Source organism: Hoplias malabaricus, chromosome 3 (assembly GCF_029633855.1).
Source record: "Hoplias malabaricus isolate fHopMal1 chromosome 3, fHopMal1.hap1, whole genome shotgun sequence".
Taxonomy (NCBI): Eukaryota; Metazoa; Chordata; class Actinopteri; order Characiformes; family Erythrinidae; genus Hoplias; species Hoplias malabaricus.
In genome coordinates this window covers 68113861-68129165 of record NC_089802.1, presented here as the reverse complement: position 1 = coordinate 68129165, position 15305 = coordinate 68113861, and the positions used below count along the sequence as shown (strand labels likewise).

Genomic DNA, 15305 nt, shown 5'->3' with positions numbered 1-15305 from the left:
GGATCTATATGACACAGACACTACCTGTTGCACTACTATGCCGTACAAAATGTAATATAGTTGGCCAAGAATGGTAATCATTTCTGAAATTGACAATACAGAGGCATCAAAACAAGTTAACACAATCTCCTTGTTTCACAGTTCTATTTTTCCCTGCCAATCATTTATTTGCATGTATCCAGTTGTTGTAGGCATTATTTGATCTGTACATTGTTATTTAGTCATTGCCTATATGATAGCATATTTTTGCTATCCAAGGAAAAACATATCTATTTTTGTCGATTTTCAGTTTTCTACATCCTTTGAATCCATTCAGATGAATGGGCCAATAGAAATGCTCCAAAATTACTTGGAATAAAATCTTTTTACAGTGACTTCCACTGAACTTAAGGTGTTTTCTTCCCTTCACCTGCAAATGTATGTTTTATTTGGACAGCAAAAATATGTTTTATAAAATCACAATGTACAACTCTACATCAATTGCACTTTTACAAATAAATAACCCAGACATGCCATGGTTTCCGATGCACCCCGTACCATGAGATGTTAGCTTTTGCACCTTTCACTGATAAGTCTGGATGGTCCCTTTCATCTTTTACACAGAGAACTCAAAGTCCGTTTTTCCTGAAAACATGCTGAAATGTGTGCTCATTTGACCACAGAATATTTTTTCACAGAATGGCTTTTTCTTTGAGTGGGCAGTTAAGTTTGGCACCAAGCCTTAGCGTATTTCAGCATTTATAGAAACCCTACAGTTGCAGTGTAAATCCTTTTTACAGCACTTTCCTGAAATCAGGGTGGCGGTGTTTGTTTTTCTAAATGTTATTCCCCTCCAAAAGTTTCATAGTGCATGTTCAGCCGTGCTGAGTCTGGAGTAGCAACAACAGAGGCACTGTTCTCGCTGTTACAGGTCAGTAGAGTATCACAATGATTTTGAAGCTGCAATTCTAAGGTAAAAATGCTACCTAGTGTTTCTTTACATGCTTCTGCTCTCCATACAAAGTGTTATGCTGTTAAAATGTGAATGGTTTATTTATTGGTGTTTAATCAAAGCAGTTATGACTAGGTGGTCTGTGGTGTCTAGGCTGAACAGAAGCTTACGTTACAGTAGTGAGGAGAAACACTTGATAACAGTTGTTCTAATATTAGCAGTTTTACCCAATAATGAGTTATCTCTAATTCTAGTCTTTTAGCTAACAGCTGTACTCCCCCTTTCACACATGATGCCACCAAAACTGGGAAGATGAGGACACATATACTTCCTCTGAGACAAGTGATATCAAGAACTGCCTCTTTCTGCACTGCTGATAATTAAACTACGCTGGACAGCCCCCACACCAATGGAGAGCATGGACAGCTCAGGCCCACCATATCAGCTGATATATGCTTGTGCTGACTCGCACAATGCTGTGCGATGAAGAAATGAAAGAGTCATCCCACCCATCCAGAGAGAGCAAGGCCAATTGTGCCCTTTTAGGACTCTCAGGGACAACAGAGCCTGCAATCACACCAATAATAGTGCCAATACATACTACTGGGCAATCTGGGAGCCCTGTCTCTCTGATATTTTCACAAAATTATGCCTCAAGGAATAACTGTGAAGGCTTCGTATATAAATCTGTGTGTGCGTGTATCTAAAGGCCATTCTTTACTGCTGCGTGAATGCAGTCAAAGTGACTCAGCTTACAAGATGGAAAAACACTTTAGTTTTTGCATTGGTCTGCTGTCACTCCCCCTTGTGGAGAAGGAGGGGAAAAAGTTTCACAACATGTATTACGATTGATAGAAGCCCATAACACATTTATAGGCAAGGTCTGTACACAAACCCTTTCTAAACTTTTTCATCATTAATATTTAGTAAGTAAATATATTCACTATTTCAAACCAAACTGCTGAAAACTCAACTGTAACAATCAGTTTTGTAGTTTTCACATTTAATTAAACCAGTTGCAAAGAATTCTAAGTGTTAAACAGAAATCAATTAACGCCACAATGCCTGAAACATGGGTAGAAATGAAACAAAATAATAAACTCAGACAGCTTTGGTCTTTGTTACAAGTCATTTTAAGATTTAAATCAAAAAAAAGAAAAAAAAATCTAAGTGATTTACTCAGCAGCATCAGTGTCTGCGGATACCTCCCAAATATCATCATCATACACAGATTTAACAGAGAGAACATGTGCTCCTTCAGATGCGGGCATTCTTGGCTTCTTCTCTGTAGCAACATCACAGTCTTTATTTTCCTGAAATCGGCCTTGGCTCTGAACCATAATTTGACCTTCATAGGAACTCTGAATATTCTCCTGCTGGAGCCCTGAAGGGAGGTTTGTTGAGCTTTGAGCCAAAAGCTCATGTCCTTTAGCTGCCACATTAAGAAAAGGCTGATCAGCATCAGTTAAAGCCTTAGGATCTAGCAGAGCTGCATTTTGCAACAAATGACAAGGCTCATTCTGGTCTACTGGTGCTGTTAACTTGCCAGGATGACTTCCATTTTGCCTGCTGGAACATTCATCAGCTTGTAAGCTCTTCACAAATAACTCTGGAAGTACCTTTGTCTGATCGGTCTGTGCCGAGTTCACTTCTGCAGTTATATTTCCATTGCTATGCTTAAACTCAACTAGGGAGTCGGCTGTGCCTTGACAGACCTTCCCAGAATCTGTCTGACTGGACTCTGATATTCTTTTAGCTTCCAAGCCAGGCTCTGTGGGTTCCACATAATTTCCTCTTTTATCTTGTGACACAAATGACCGGCTGTCTTCTTCTGGCTGACTTCCCTGGCAACTTCTCCGCAAAAATGATGTTTGAGATCCGTTAACACTTTCCTCGGTGGTACCCCTTCCTTTAACCTTATTATCTGACACAGGAGCATTCCTAGATACTCCTGCAGTTTCAGGCATAATCACGTTAGAGCTTTTATGAGCTAGGCCAAAGAATCCATTACGGACAATATAGCGGATACACTGTAATACCACATTCCTTTCGTGGCGAATATCTGGAGCCAACAACTATAAAACAAACACAGCAAAAATATAAAATTAGCAAAATTATAGGCAATACATTATGGATTATCCATTATTATTAGGGATGGGAATTGATAAGATTTCAGTGATAAAATTCTAATATAGATTCTGCTTATCAGTCCAATTCTTGATTTATTTTATTCCTGTGAGAGACCTACACAGGTGTGCAGCATCAAAGCAGCTGTTCTTAAAACAGAGATTAGAATATGTCAGCCTAATAATATTTGAACGTGTGTGTGTGTGTGTGTGTTAAAAAAAAGTTAATACAATGCTTCTTTGTTTTGGAATAATATAATGAAGTAATAATAAAGGATTAGAAAATCTGTATGATGTAATCATCTCAGGCCTTGTCCAGATATTTTGGGAGATGCTTTTATATTTTTCTGATTTCCTCCCATTCACATGAAAATTGCTTTTTTCTTCACTAAAAATAAAGCTTTTCAAGCACAGCTTCTAGGGTGAATATATTTTTGAAACCTTTGTTTTCAGTGCTCTCTTAAAAATAAAGGTGCTACAAAAGGTTATTGGAGCTATGCCATAGAAGAACTACTTTTGGTTCTATAAAGAACCATTTTTGTTTAAGAAATGCAAAAAAGTGAGGAAAAAGTGAGGAACCTTTAAAAAGTTAAAAATCCACCATCACTCTTAAGGTTCTTTACCAATTTAGACATATTTCCAAAAGTGGTTCTTCTATGGCACTGCTCAAAGAACCTTTTGTAGCACCTTTATTTTTAAAAGCGTGTGGTTGTTTGGATGGGAAAAATGCAGCTTTCTAAAATCCACACATCAACTTGCACATTCCTTTTTTGGTCTTTATTAACTGTGCAGCATTAACAGGCTGGTCCACTTCTTGTTTATAATAATATCTGCCACTTTGGAATCTTAAATTTCACCTTAAAAATGTTCAGCATTTTAGTAGGTCATTATACAATTCCAAAGTTGCCAATGAGGAGACAATTCTATACAGGTACCAGAATGTAACTACTGCACATGTTAAGGTGGGTTTAAAATATTAAGAAGTGCATGTAAGGAAAATAATGAAATCTATTTAACACACTACACAGTTGAAGGTTGGACATAAAATAACTAAACGGCAAATGGCAAAAAACAAAAAGAAAGACTGAATGAAACTGCTTCAGAACTTAAACTGGAATGGAATGTTATTGCATTTTCATGTGGATGCAGACATTTTTTAAATGAGGAGGAATTTCTTTTGTAAAACAAAGAAAACGCTACATATACAGATGTGTGGATAGGACAATGTATGGGATATGTATAGCATTCATTTTCATTTAGAGTTTAGTCAAAGCATAAATCTGTTACGCCCGAATAGAGCTAATTATTGTGTAACATACAGTAACACATTCACACACTGTAACAGACGTGTTGTTTAGTCGGGCAGCAGTGGCTCTTGTGTATAAAAATTGCTTTTTTTGTTCCCAGTCTCATAAGAAATAATCATTTTACAAAAATGTATTCCAACCCATCAAAACTACCTGTAGCATGTTTCCAGCAGTGTATCTTATCTATGCTCAGCCATCAGATAAATATGCCTCTGAAGTTAATGACCTCTCTATCAGTGCTGTTATATGATTCCAACGGAACAGTTGTGAACTCGTTTTCGATTCCCATCCCATCAGTTATTTTCTACTTACTTTTCTTTGTACTACATAAAAATAATCTTAATAAAACAAATTAATCTTGTCACTAGCTGATTCTCAAGTATAAGCTTGTGTTTCTCACCATCTCCAGTAAGGTGGGATGACATTTCTGTGGACCTCTGTTAGGGCAACGACCACCTCTGCCTCCCCTTCTGCCCCGGCCTCTTTGGCCTCCATGGTCTCTTCTGTAACTTTGGTCAGGCAAAGGATCCATAGGATGTTGTTTCTCTGATTTCCAGGTTGTTGGCTTCTTCTTAAAGTTTGGTGCATTGTTTTGCCCAGTTGCAAGCAAGGCCTTGTTTTCCTCCAAGGCCAGAGCAGTTTTCAAGATGGGAGTGTCTGATAGAGAAAATAAGTAAATAGATACATAGAACAACCATTTCCCCAGTTCCAATTATTTACTCTCTAAGTTCAGACTACTCAAATCTTCACATTGTGATGAATGGGTCAATAGAAATGCTCCAACATTATTTTGTATGAAATGCTTTTACATCGATTCCTTTCTTTCTTTCTTCTCCTGTAAAATTGCTATTTTGGAGATGCATGTTTTTCATTATACAAAGATGATTATCTCTGGAGCATTCTGATGCCATTCCTACAGCATCCCGTTTGATAAAAGGTTTTGATGACAAAGAGTGAAAAAGGATTAAAAGAAAGAGAAGGAAGGAGAACGACTACATTTGCAGAACTATCCCTCGTTTAAAAAAATGTGAGAAAGAGACGATATTTAAAGGCAACTTTGACGATTCTGTGGAACTGCTGTTTTCTCTGGTTTGTTTACGTTCAGAAGTCTTTTAAGGTGGAAAGGTATGTTTGAGGAAAAAAATTACCACAAAAACTTACGTCACTCAAATTGGATTAATTTTTTTTTATCAGTTCCTGTGTGTTTACTTTCATGCAGTTAGCAGTCTCCCAAATTTAGTCGTTTCCATTCTAAGTAATCTAAACCAGCGAAATCTAGTTAATATTACCCACTATTGAAGCAGGAATAAAGCAATATCCTTATCTCGTTTCATGATTTTCAATATTTGGAGTTCTCTCTGAAATCTAAGCACCTCCAGATGCGGTTTCTCTGCTGTGAGCACTGTGAGAAATTGTGAGTAATTGTGGATGTTGCATTTAAATGATTTAAAATGTTTTTTTAAAAATGACAGCTCTTGTAAATATCTTATTTTAGTCCAGTTTCTTAAAATGTGGTCCACACCACAGTCTGGGGTTTGGGGCATTGTCCTTTCTTTCCGGGATTTGAACAAGTGCCTTGTAACTTAGAAAACAGTACAGATATAACATGCACTAAGGAAAGCACGCTGTGATGTTAAATTGTCTTGTTTGGGGAAAACTATTATAAATATGCATTGCAATTAACTCATCCACTTCACTTGAAATGAAATGGGCCGAGGCATGCTATATCTGACAGAACATAGTGGTTATTTGTTGTCATTTAGTGTGATGTTGTGTTGTGCCCACCTAAATATAGATAATGTTCACATTTTTATTTTTTTTTGGAGCTGTGATGAAATACAAAATAAATATAAATAAGTATCTCAACTGACCATCCGGTTCCTCCTCACTCTCGGTTATGTCTCCACCATAGCTACACATTAGTGAACCCAGAGCAGAAGTCATCTTTTTTGGAGCGACAAACATGGCAGCCTTTTTCTCCTTTGTTAGGTCCTCCTTTTCAGAATCTGAAAAATGAGATACAGATATATTTTTTAGTGTCTCTTCAAAGTAAATTAATGAATGATTAATAAATAACAGATTAATGTTGCAAGTGTTTTGACTTTGACTGCTAACCCGGATCACTGTTGGCCAAAGCTCCAAGTGGGTCTCCACCCCGGGGAGGGCAAGCAAGGGCTGGAGGTTGCTCCATCTTGGTACATTCTGTGTGGAACTGTCGATGGCCACCATATGCACCTCTTCCACGCCCTCGACCACGAGTTTTAAACCGACTGTTAGGTGACACATCAGTTAACACCGGTTTAATGTTGGTTTAAATGCAAACAACAGGTAAGACTTCAATTTTGCATTGAAAATCAAATACATTATTGACCCCAAATGCCAAAGGTGTTAACTAGCAGCTAGTCTCAGCTACAGAGCCTCCGCCCACAAGCTGGTGGAGAGTCTGATACTTTCAGCGCATTAAGTTGGCCTTACTGGGATTTCTAATTTCCTGGGATAAAATCCTTACTAAGGATTTTACTAGTTGCATTCTGATTGGCTATCTGCCTCCTCTTATATGTCACACCAAAATAGCAGACGTGTGACTGGTCCATTTGCATGTCTGTCAATTTTTTTTTACTGCAGTAATAGGTTTCTTAGCCACGTTAAGTGGTAAAAACTACCAGACTCTCCATAGTAAGTCTAACAATGCGAGACTAACTGGCAGCATAGAGAGAGCAGTCACACAAATCAAATAAAAATAATAATAAAAATTCATAAGCGCACCCAAACTGGGCTGTCTCCAGGACATCTCCTCTGTTTTCTTTGATTTCCATCATTTTTGTTTTCTTCTGCACATTGTTCAGAGTTGGGTAGTTCCTTGACACAGAAAGCACTGTTTAATTCAATTTGAATATAAACATTTTATTTTATATTAATAAAAAAAAAATAATAATTGAATGACCATACCTTCTCCTTTCCTCTCTCCATTTTGCAATCTCGTCTGGGGTGTCCAATTTGATTCTCTTTGCTCCAGGAGCATGATTCTGAATCATGAAAATATGTAAATATATTTAGTAATTGGTAGGAAGTATGAAATATCATTCATAAATCCCCACAACATTAAAGAACAGCACTCACGTTTTTCCAGTGGATTTGTACAATCTTCTCATGTGCAGTGAAACTGCAATCATGGACTGAACACTGCAAAGGTGACGTAAAATAACATAATTATAATTCTGCTCAAAAAAACCCAAGAGTTCATGTCTGACTAGCAGGTAAATTCATTGAATTACCTTCACGTGTTGGGCAATATGTTCATTGTACTTGACTTGGTTTTTGAAGCCTTTATCACAAGTGTCACAGAAGTGACTGAACTCTGGTTCTTTCTGCTTTTTCTGCTTAAATAGACAAACGTTATATTGGTTTAATCATTATGCTACAACGAAATATTTATAATTTGCAGTAAGTTTACAAATAAGTATATGTATAAATAAATAGTTCTTACTTTTTTGCCCCACTTATTTTGGCCAGGGCCTTGTCTTCCATATTGATAGTTTTGATGGTGAGGACCTGCCAAAAAATAGATCAAATTCCTACAGTTCAGTAATGAATATAATTGATTGACAGTGACCAGAAAAATATCTATGATGCTTTGCTACAAATACTACCCACATACTACAATATGAGATGTGGCTATGCGTTTACTCTAGAGTGGGTTTTTAAATGGAGTAATAGTTTACATTATAATGTTATGTTTCTACATATCTATAGTTTGTCTGATATAGTAGTTTTTTAATATATGACATATTTCCATCTTTGTATCTGTCAGATGTCTTGGTATTTTATGCCTAAATTTGATGTATTTTCTTTATTATTATGCAGTGATCTATCCATGTCTTTAGTGTTTTTCTTATCAATACCCCTTTCAGTAAATAAGCCTATGGTTGATGTATACACACAGAGAGGCACAGTAACAATTGACAACATAACTGTTTGTAATAAGTCACATTTCCAGGACTCCATGGCCAACAACTTACCAGGATATCGATGTTGTTGATAATTTTGGTAGTAGGAAGCTTGGTGTCCACCGAAAGGGGCAGTGGGGTTGTAATTTGGGTTGTAGTTCCAGGCCGGTGGTGCAGCTGGAGTCTGAACCCAGCTCCAGTCTATGGACGCCTGGAACTTCTCTGCTTGCCACTGGAAAGTCGGGGCTCTTAGCACTGGTTCTTCAGCTGGACAACTCAGATTGGGCGGCGGATAACTCCCAGACTCGGACATCATGACCTTCCACTCCTTCAATAAATATGACTAACTATTTTGAACACTATATTATTCCCTTTACTCTCACCTAAACAGCTTACACCATGCTGCTAAGACTACACGTTTTCCTGCCCACGTGCTGCCTCAATCCAACGTCATTTCCCTGTAAAGTGATTGATGCCGAACACAAGATGGCGCTCTAGGACAAGATTTGTATCTAAAAAAAAAAAATGAACTAGACCAGGTTTTAAACAGGTTTGTCACAGGAGCTGCTTCTTTCACTGAATTCATTGTTACACACCTGCTATTGTCTTAAATACATTATATAGCCAAAAGTATGTGCACAAAATGGCTACTTTTGCCTTTATACAGAACAACTTAAAAAGTACTTTGTTATGCATCCTTTCCAGTACTAATACATTTGAAACCATTGAATATTTCTTTTGAAGTGAAAACATTAACAAGGTGTTGGACCTTCTCTACACCAGTAACATCTGCTTATTTTGGAAGGCTTTACCTTTACCTCACGCTGGTACATTTCTATGAGGAATTCATTGTATTCAGCCCTAAAATCTATACTGAGCACAGGTACATGTTAGATGATTTGTTTGTTGATCCCACGCCTTTTAATTTCTCTTTCAGATAAATGTCTTCAAAAATATTGCCTATATGCTAAGATTAATTGTCCAATCAATTCATTCATATAAAATATCAGAAATTTAATTTACTAATATAACTGAACAAAGAATCCTGACATGCACTACCATGAATCAGTGTCCTTAAAAATGTACTTAATAAAAACCAAAAACTAAACGTCTTCCTGTGCTTTGTATTAAAACTTTATATATTTTGTCTTTAAGTAGACACACATATGGTTATTGTTTTTAATAATTGAGATAACATCAAAAAGAAAATGCATGTTTTAATGCTAATGGATTTTGGTCTCTTACATGAAAAATAACCCATTCAAAATTAGAGGATGTTTTAATTAACTTATTTTTTTTTAAACATTTACATTATATATATATATGGTCCTGGCCTGCCAAGTTTGTACAGTAATGTAAAAGCAATAATGTGTAAGGATTTTTATCCATAATCTTTCAAAGTTGGAATTGAGATATGAATAAAAAAAAGTACAAAATGCACACAATAAAATACAAATTACACTAATTTCAAATGTGCTTTTTAAAAATGCACTCTAGTGAAAAGCTTCTTCCCAGGTCAAAGTGTTTCAAATAGCAAAAGAAATGTAACATTTTATAAATACTTTTCAAGTATTAATAATTAAAACTTTGTGGATAAGGCACTTTTTGAAAAGGTGTCTTTGGTCTTTGCATCATGAAGAAAATGAGGGTTCTCAGTCAAAAGAGGTCCTTGTCGCTCCTTTTCTGAGATCACTGGCCAGTAGCATGCATTTTCTTCATACCACTTAACTAGGATGAAAAGAGACATAAAACACTGCATCAATAATAAATATAAACTACAATATAATATATAAGAAACCTAAGACATTCAGTCACATGTTTTAGAAATTATATTTTATATACATTGTAAACATTAAAAAACCTATGTAAATTTATGCCAAATGCTGACATCAGACACTGTTCTCTGAAGTTCCAGAGTTTGGAACATAAGTCCCACAGTATGGAAATAGAGTTGTGCTGTAACACAAACATTTAATATTATTTCATGTCAAATCATTTTCACAGTACAGGATCCATATAACATTTCTGAGATGTCCTAAGCAGGTTCATAACCTACTGGCAAAGTGTCTAAAAAGTTTATAAAAATTATCCAGTAAAGCTTTTTATCATATCAATACCTTAAAGCAGGATGAATCCAAATTGACTGTTGTCCTCTTCCGTCCTTCAAGGTATTCAGCCTTGCCACCAAGTACGAAATGAGATTTACAAGAAAGCAGCAGGGAATGAATGAGGCTACTTACTTGTCCTTCTGATGCCGTCCTTCCATGAGATCTTTGGCTTCCATCCAAGTTTGTTCATCTTATCTGAGATCATTGGGTATCTTAAATCACTGATGGGTCTGAAACATAAAGATGAAAGACTAATTAAAATTGAGGCAGTATTTTAGATACTTTTTAATTCTATAAATACAAAATTCACTAAGTTACTTTATATGTTAAAAAATCTGGAAATACACCATATTAACTATTTTTGTTATTTTACTCACAGAAGTGACTTATAGATGGTGAAATTAAATGCTTAACTGTTTAAAAGTTTCACTGCTTGTTTCATATATATTTTTAATGATTATTTAATAAATTATGTAAATAATAGTTCATTTATTTAGAAGTACTCTTTTGTAATTTTGTATAAAACTTAAATTACTTAAATAAATAAAGATACAAGCCAGGAGATTTTATTAACACTTTACTGTCTTCAACAATCCTGGAAATTTTTATCATCTGTTATTTCTAAATATTCTATACAGTTTTCCCAGTCATTTTAGAGCCTTCTACAGTTTGTTTCATTATTACAGAATTTAAAATGTAATCATTAATCATCACGAAAGTTTCAAATAATTAGGACAATCAAAACAGATTTAATTTAAAATATTGAAACTTGTGATTAAAAACTTTGGGAATTAAGAGTAGTATAATTTACTCACCGGTCCTCAACAAATAATAACCAGTTATCCAACTGATCATCAGAAACATTCTTCACCTAGGTATAAAAAAAATTACATTCAAATTATGTTTGACTTAAAAAAACATTCTGGTTAGATACATCCTACAATCTACATTGACATTTGTTTACATACATCTATAAACCCAGAGTTACTTACAGACAGGAAAGAGAAAAAGAAACATGGAAATGCATGGAATGTACAGTATAAATTTCAAAACTCTAATTTACCAAAATATGACTTAATGAGACATAAACACAAGATCATTTAGTGAATGTGTAGTAGGTGCCCTCTAGATAAACAGCAATTGCCAAAAGCCAACATCTATTTTGATATAGATTAATTATTCAAGTAAAATTTGACCCCATATCCTACCATCTTCACCAGATCTCTAGCCAGCTGAATGATAGGAATCTCAAAGTTGGTCCCAATGTTGTAAATCTCTCCCTCTAGCCCCTTCTCCATGAGCATCAAAAGGGCTTCTGTCACATCATCAACATAAAGAAAGTGTCGGGACTGGAGGCCTGTTCCCTGAATGGTGCTAGATTTTAGAGAACAAAACTCATTTGCATTTGTTCGAATATTACTCCAGGTTTTTTTTTCCCTTCTTACTTAAGTAAAAAATGCTTACCATTTTTGGTCACGTTGTAAGAGAAATAAAAATCTTGGAACAACCTGAAAAGAAAGTTGAAAAACTCTCTTTCCATACTGTGATATTACTATTTGAAATGAAGGGAAAAACTATTCAGAAAATAATCTTTATACCTTTTCGTGATATTGTCTTGGTCCATACACGTTGCTACTCCTTGTTATTAGAACAGGGAACTAAAATGTATATTTCAAAAACAAAGACAAATCTTCAGTTAAAATGATTGCAGTAGATGGAAAACGTGAGAAACAAAGGGGACATCTTTCATCGCTCACAGTTTTAAATACCTTGTGCTTTTCCCAGTATGACATTGCAATATTTTCAGCAGCAGCTTTTGATGTAGAATATGGGTTAGATGGCCTTTTTGGACTCAATTCGTCGAATTCCTGTCAGCAAAAGTTGGCCAGGATTACAATATATTACATTTCAGCCATGTTAACAAGGAAATCTAAGGTGTTTCTGTTAAGGTGCCTGTGTGGTATTGATGCCAGCTGCTTTGCTCAGCTTTTACCAAGGATTTTGACTACCTTTAATAAGCATGAACCAATAATAAATCTCTAATTCATATAATAGTTTTAAAAAGGAATATATGTATAGAAATACATAAAATACAGATAACTAACAGTATATATTTAATTGTAAACTTCAATAAGAATTGAATCTCATAGTCATCCAACATTATTGCACCAAAATGGAATGTCAAACAGGACTGACCTTGTCTACACTGTCTCCATACACTTCATCAGTGCTTATGTATATAAACTTATCCACTCCAGCTTCAAAAGCTGCTTGGAGAAGAACTCTTGTGCCATCTGCGTTGACGTGCATGAACTGGGATGGATACAAGAAGGAATTCTCTAAGGAAGAGCAGAAAAAAAGCATAAAGAATATTAACTTGGTCCACTGGATGCAAATATAACAAGTAAAACAATTAGATGGAAAATGGTTTTTGAATTGAATTCTTGTAACTATTACTCACCAACATGTGACTGAGCAGCACAATGGAAAATAATGTTGATACTTTCAGTAGAAAACAGATGATTAATGAAGTATTGGTCACATATATCCCCCTGCAGGACAAAAACCCAAACAATCACTTTGTCAAAACTGGACGTGGAAGAAGAACCGAACCTTGATTTTTATGACTACCACCTGACTCTTTTCAGCAGAGCTACTATTTTACTATTAATTTACACTTTAAAACACAGATTAAGACTCATGTTTCTCCCAAATATTGAATAGCTCATCTGACTGTAAACTACACAAAAGGATGGTGGTCTCTGAAAGAGTAGGTAGCACTTACATTAGTGTCAAGAGGTATAGCCTACAGTTCTCACATAGAAAACTTCATTCATTCATTCATTGTCTGTAACTGCTTTATCCAGTTCAGGGTCCGGTGGGTCTGGAGCCTACCCGGAATCATTAAGCGCAAGGCAGGAACACACCCTGGAGGGGGTGTCAGTCCTTCACAGGGCAATACACACACTCACACATACACTCACATAGAAAACTTACCTGAATGAATTTGTAAGTACTTGTATTTTCAAGGTATTTGAGATTCTTTAAGCTTGAGCAGTAGTCCAACTGAAACAGGTAAAAGATATAGACAAAGTGTTAAAAATGTCTTAAGTAACACATAGATGACATAGTCTAGCAGAAGTATGATCGATGCTGTCTTTAGACTATAGGTACAGTAAGTGACTTCACTCACTGAATCAACATTGATGATTCGCCACGATGGATACTTCACAGCCAAATGTATGATAAGATGGGACCCACTAAAAAGGAAGGGCATTGTTATTTATTTGTCACAACGACAAACCAAGCCTGTATGGTGTAGCTTTTCCTCCATAACCTTCATCCTGTGTTAGCTTTCTGCTACTGTCTCTTATGTTAATGGGTCGGTTTTGACCTGTGTCTTAAATCAGCCATAAGTCCCCACTAAAAACAATTAATTATCAACCAATTTGTTTCTTACTTCTTGTTTACATTGTTATTCTTCCTTATCCATGAAAGAAATGGTTTTAAATGTTCACTGTTGCAGACTGTAACCTGGAGATGTACACTCTACTCTAAACTGACTTGGCCTTACATGTCTGGACATGTCTGTTTATCCTTGTTAAGATAGAAGCCCCTAACTGAAGCCATAATTTTATCAAGAGCATTTTATAATTTAGTAAAAAAACATTTAATTACTTTGTTTAAATAGAAGTTCCTGAAAAGTCAAAAAGTCTTGATGCAATAAACAAATTTATGGAGTACCTGTATGCATTTAAAACCTAAAAAAGGGTCGGTCAAGACCCTAAACCAAGAGGAAGGATTAACGGAAAAAAATGCATGTCACTTACATGAAACCAGCTCCTCCAGTGACAAGAACAGTCTTAGACTCTTTCTGTAGGCTGCTGACATTTGACAGGTCTTCACTTTTATCTGACATTGCTGCTTGACTCTTGAGAGGACTTCTCACATTTTACATCAGTTAAGGCTTTTTTTCTGATTCAGTCTGGTCAGTTATCCAGCTCAGTTCTAGTAGTAACACAAACCGAAGGCAAAGTTGAGGACCAGCGTAAAGCTAGCACAGACTGTCAACTTTAAGATGCATTTAAATAATGAGCTACGCATTTCACAGCCCAGGCCAACAATATGCTCAAAGCTCCGCAACAGTTTACGTTACATGGTTTCTATATATACTCAAAGAATAAAACACAACCGAAGATAAATATTTAGCAAAGCAGCTCTTCACACAAGCTTCCCAAACACTACAACGACCATTTGAACGCTTTGCGGCGGCGCTGACACGTAGGCAGAGTTTTTTCTACGGAGGAGAACGGCCACTCGGATAACAAATTTGTCAGACTCTAGGGGCGCTACTGAGAGAGCCCCAGAAATGAATGGGGTATTAACAAGCTTTCCTTAATCCTCTACACAGAAATGTGAACTTTCTTAAAAAAAATAACTTGAACGATATATGTGCCTCCATAACGTCAGTAAGCAAAAACGGTTATCAGTTCGTCGACCAATCTGCGTTCAGTAGAATTAACGATAGCGTCCTACTGCTCAAAGCCTGCCTTATAATGGAGTGGTACTACTAAATGCTGTTAAAATGTTAATAAAACGATTCCTTGAAGTTTACAAAATTAAAAATAAATATTTATAAATGTTCATAAATATATATAATTACTCGCTTTTAGCCGTTTAGCACCATTCAACCCGTTCAGCGAAGACTCACTGGCGGGCGCCCTCTGTAGTTTAACGGTTATATTGCAACAGAACGGGAGAATTCGGAAGTGACCGGGCTCTCTTTCCACGGGCTATGACACGTATCACCTCAACTGCCAGCTTTACCAGCTAATGCCCCGCCTCTGCCTCCTTCTGATTGGCTATATAGACGCGCAGAATGGTAA

At 36.1% G+C, this 15305-nt stretch overlaps 2 protein-coding genes across 6 annotated transcripts; both read right to left on the bottom strand.

Annotated features, from left to right (window-relative positions):
* Window positions 1–153: 153 nt before the first annotated feature.
* On the bottom strand, window positions 154–8729 carry nufip1 (nuclear FMR1 interacting protein 1). Of its 2 annotated transcripts, none has more exons than XM_066662863.1 (10): window positions 8384–8729; window positions 7852–7916; window positions 7640–7744; window positions 7485–7547; window positions 7314–7390; window positions 7131–7223; window positions 6480–6634; window positions 6236–6370; window positions 4765–5021; window positions 154–3006 (listed from the first exon to the last, which is right to left on the bottom strand). In XM_066662863.1, exons 1-10 carry the CDS (start codon window positions 8625–8627, stop codon window positions 2107–2109), a joined length of 2094 nt encoding a protein of 697 aa, XP_066518960.1. In that variant the 5' UTR covers window positions 8628–8729; the 3' UTR covers window positions 154–2106. The 2 variants fall into 2 exon arrangements, with proteins under 2 accessions (XP_066518960.1, XP_066518961.1); XM_066662864.1 differs by having other exon boundaries at window positions 7640–7741.
* Window positions 8730–9501: 772 nt separating this feature from the next.
* Window positions 9502–15212, bottom strand: LOC136692250 (dTDP-D-glucose 4,6-dehydratase-like). 4 transcript variants are annotated; one of them, XM_066665484.1, is made up of 13 exons: window positions 15083–15212; window positions 14250–14427; window positions 13613–13679; window positions 13417–13485; window positions 12881–12971; window positions 12616–12758; window positions 12177–12287; window positions 12018–12077; window positions 11884–11927; window positions 11628–11793; window positions 11235–11290; window positions 10552–10649; window positions 9502–10039 (listed from the first exon to the last, which is right to left on the bottom strand). In XM_066665484.1, the coding sequence occupies exons 2-13, from the start codon at window positions 14336–14338 to the stop codon at window positions 9891–9893; spliced, it is 1143 nt and encodes a 380-aa protein (XP_066521581.1). In that variant the 5' UTR covers window positions 14339–14427; window positions 15083–15212; the 3' UTR covers window positions 9502–9890. The 4 variants fall into 4 exon arrangements, with proteins under 4 accessions (XP_066521581.1, XP_066521582.1, XP_066521580.1 ...); XM_066665485.1 differs by having other exon boundaries at window positions 15087–15199; XM_066665483.1 differs by lacking the exon at window positions 15083–15212 and having other exon boundaries at window positions 14250–14694.
* Window positions 15213–15305: the final 93 nt, after the last annotated feature.

Coding starts and splice junctions, on each gene's coding strand:
- LOC136692250 (XM_066665484.1), bottom strand. CDS start 14,338: ATGTCAGATAAAAGTGAAGACCTGTCAAATGTCAGCAGCCTACAGAAA. Junction 13,486..13,612: donor GAATCATCAATGTTGATTCA/GTGAGTGAAGTC, acceptor TACCTGTTTCAG/TTGGACTACTGCTCAAGCTT. Junction 12,078..12,176: donor AGCACAAGGTATTTAAAACT/GTGAGCGATGAA, acceptor TATACATTTTAG/TTCCCTGTTCTAATAACAAG.
- nufip1 (XM_066662863.1), bottom strand. CDS start 8,627: ATGATGTCCGAGTCTGGGAGTTATCCGCCGCCCAATCTGAGTTGTCCA. Junction 7,745..7,851: donor AAAATAAGTGGGGCAAAAAA/GTAAGAACTATT, acceptor TGTCTATTTAAG/CAGAAAAAGCAGAAAGAACC. Junction 6,635..7,130: donor CTGGAGACAGCCCAGTTTGG/GTGCGCTTATGA, acceptor GTCACCTAACAG/TCGGTTTAAAACTCGTGGTC.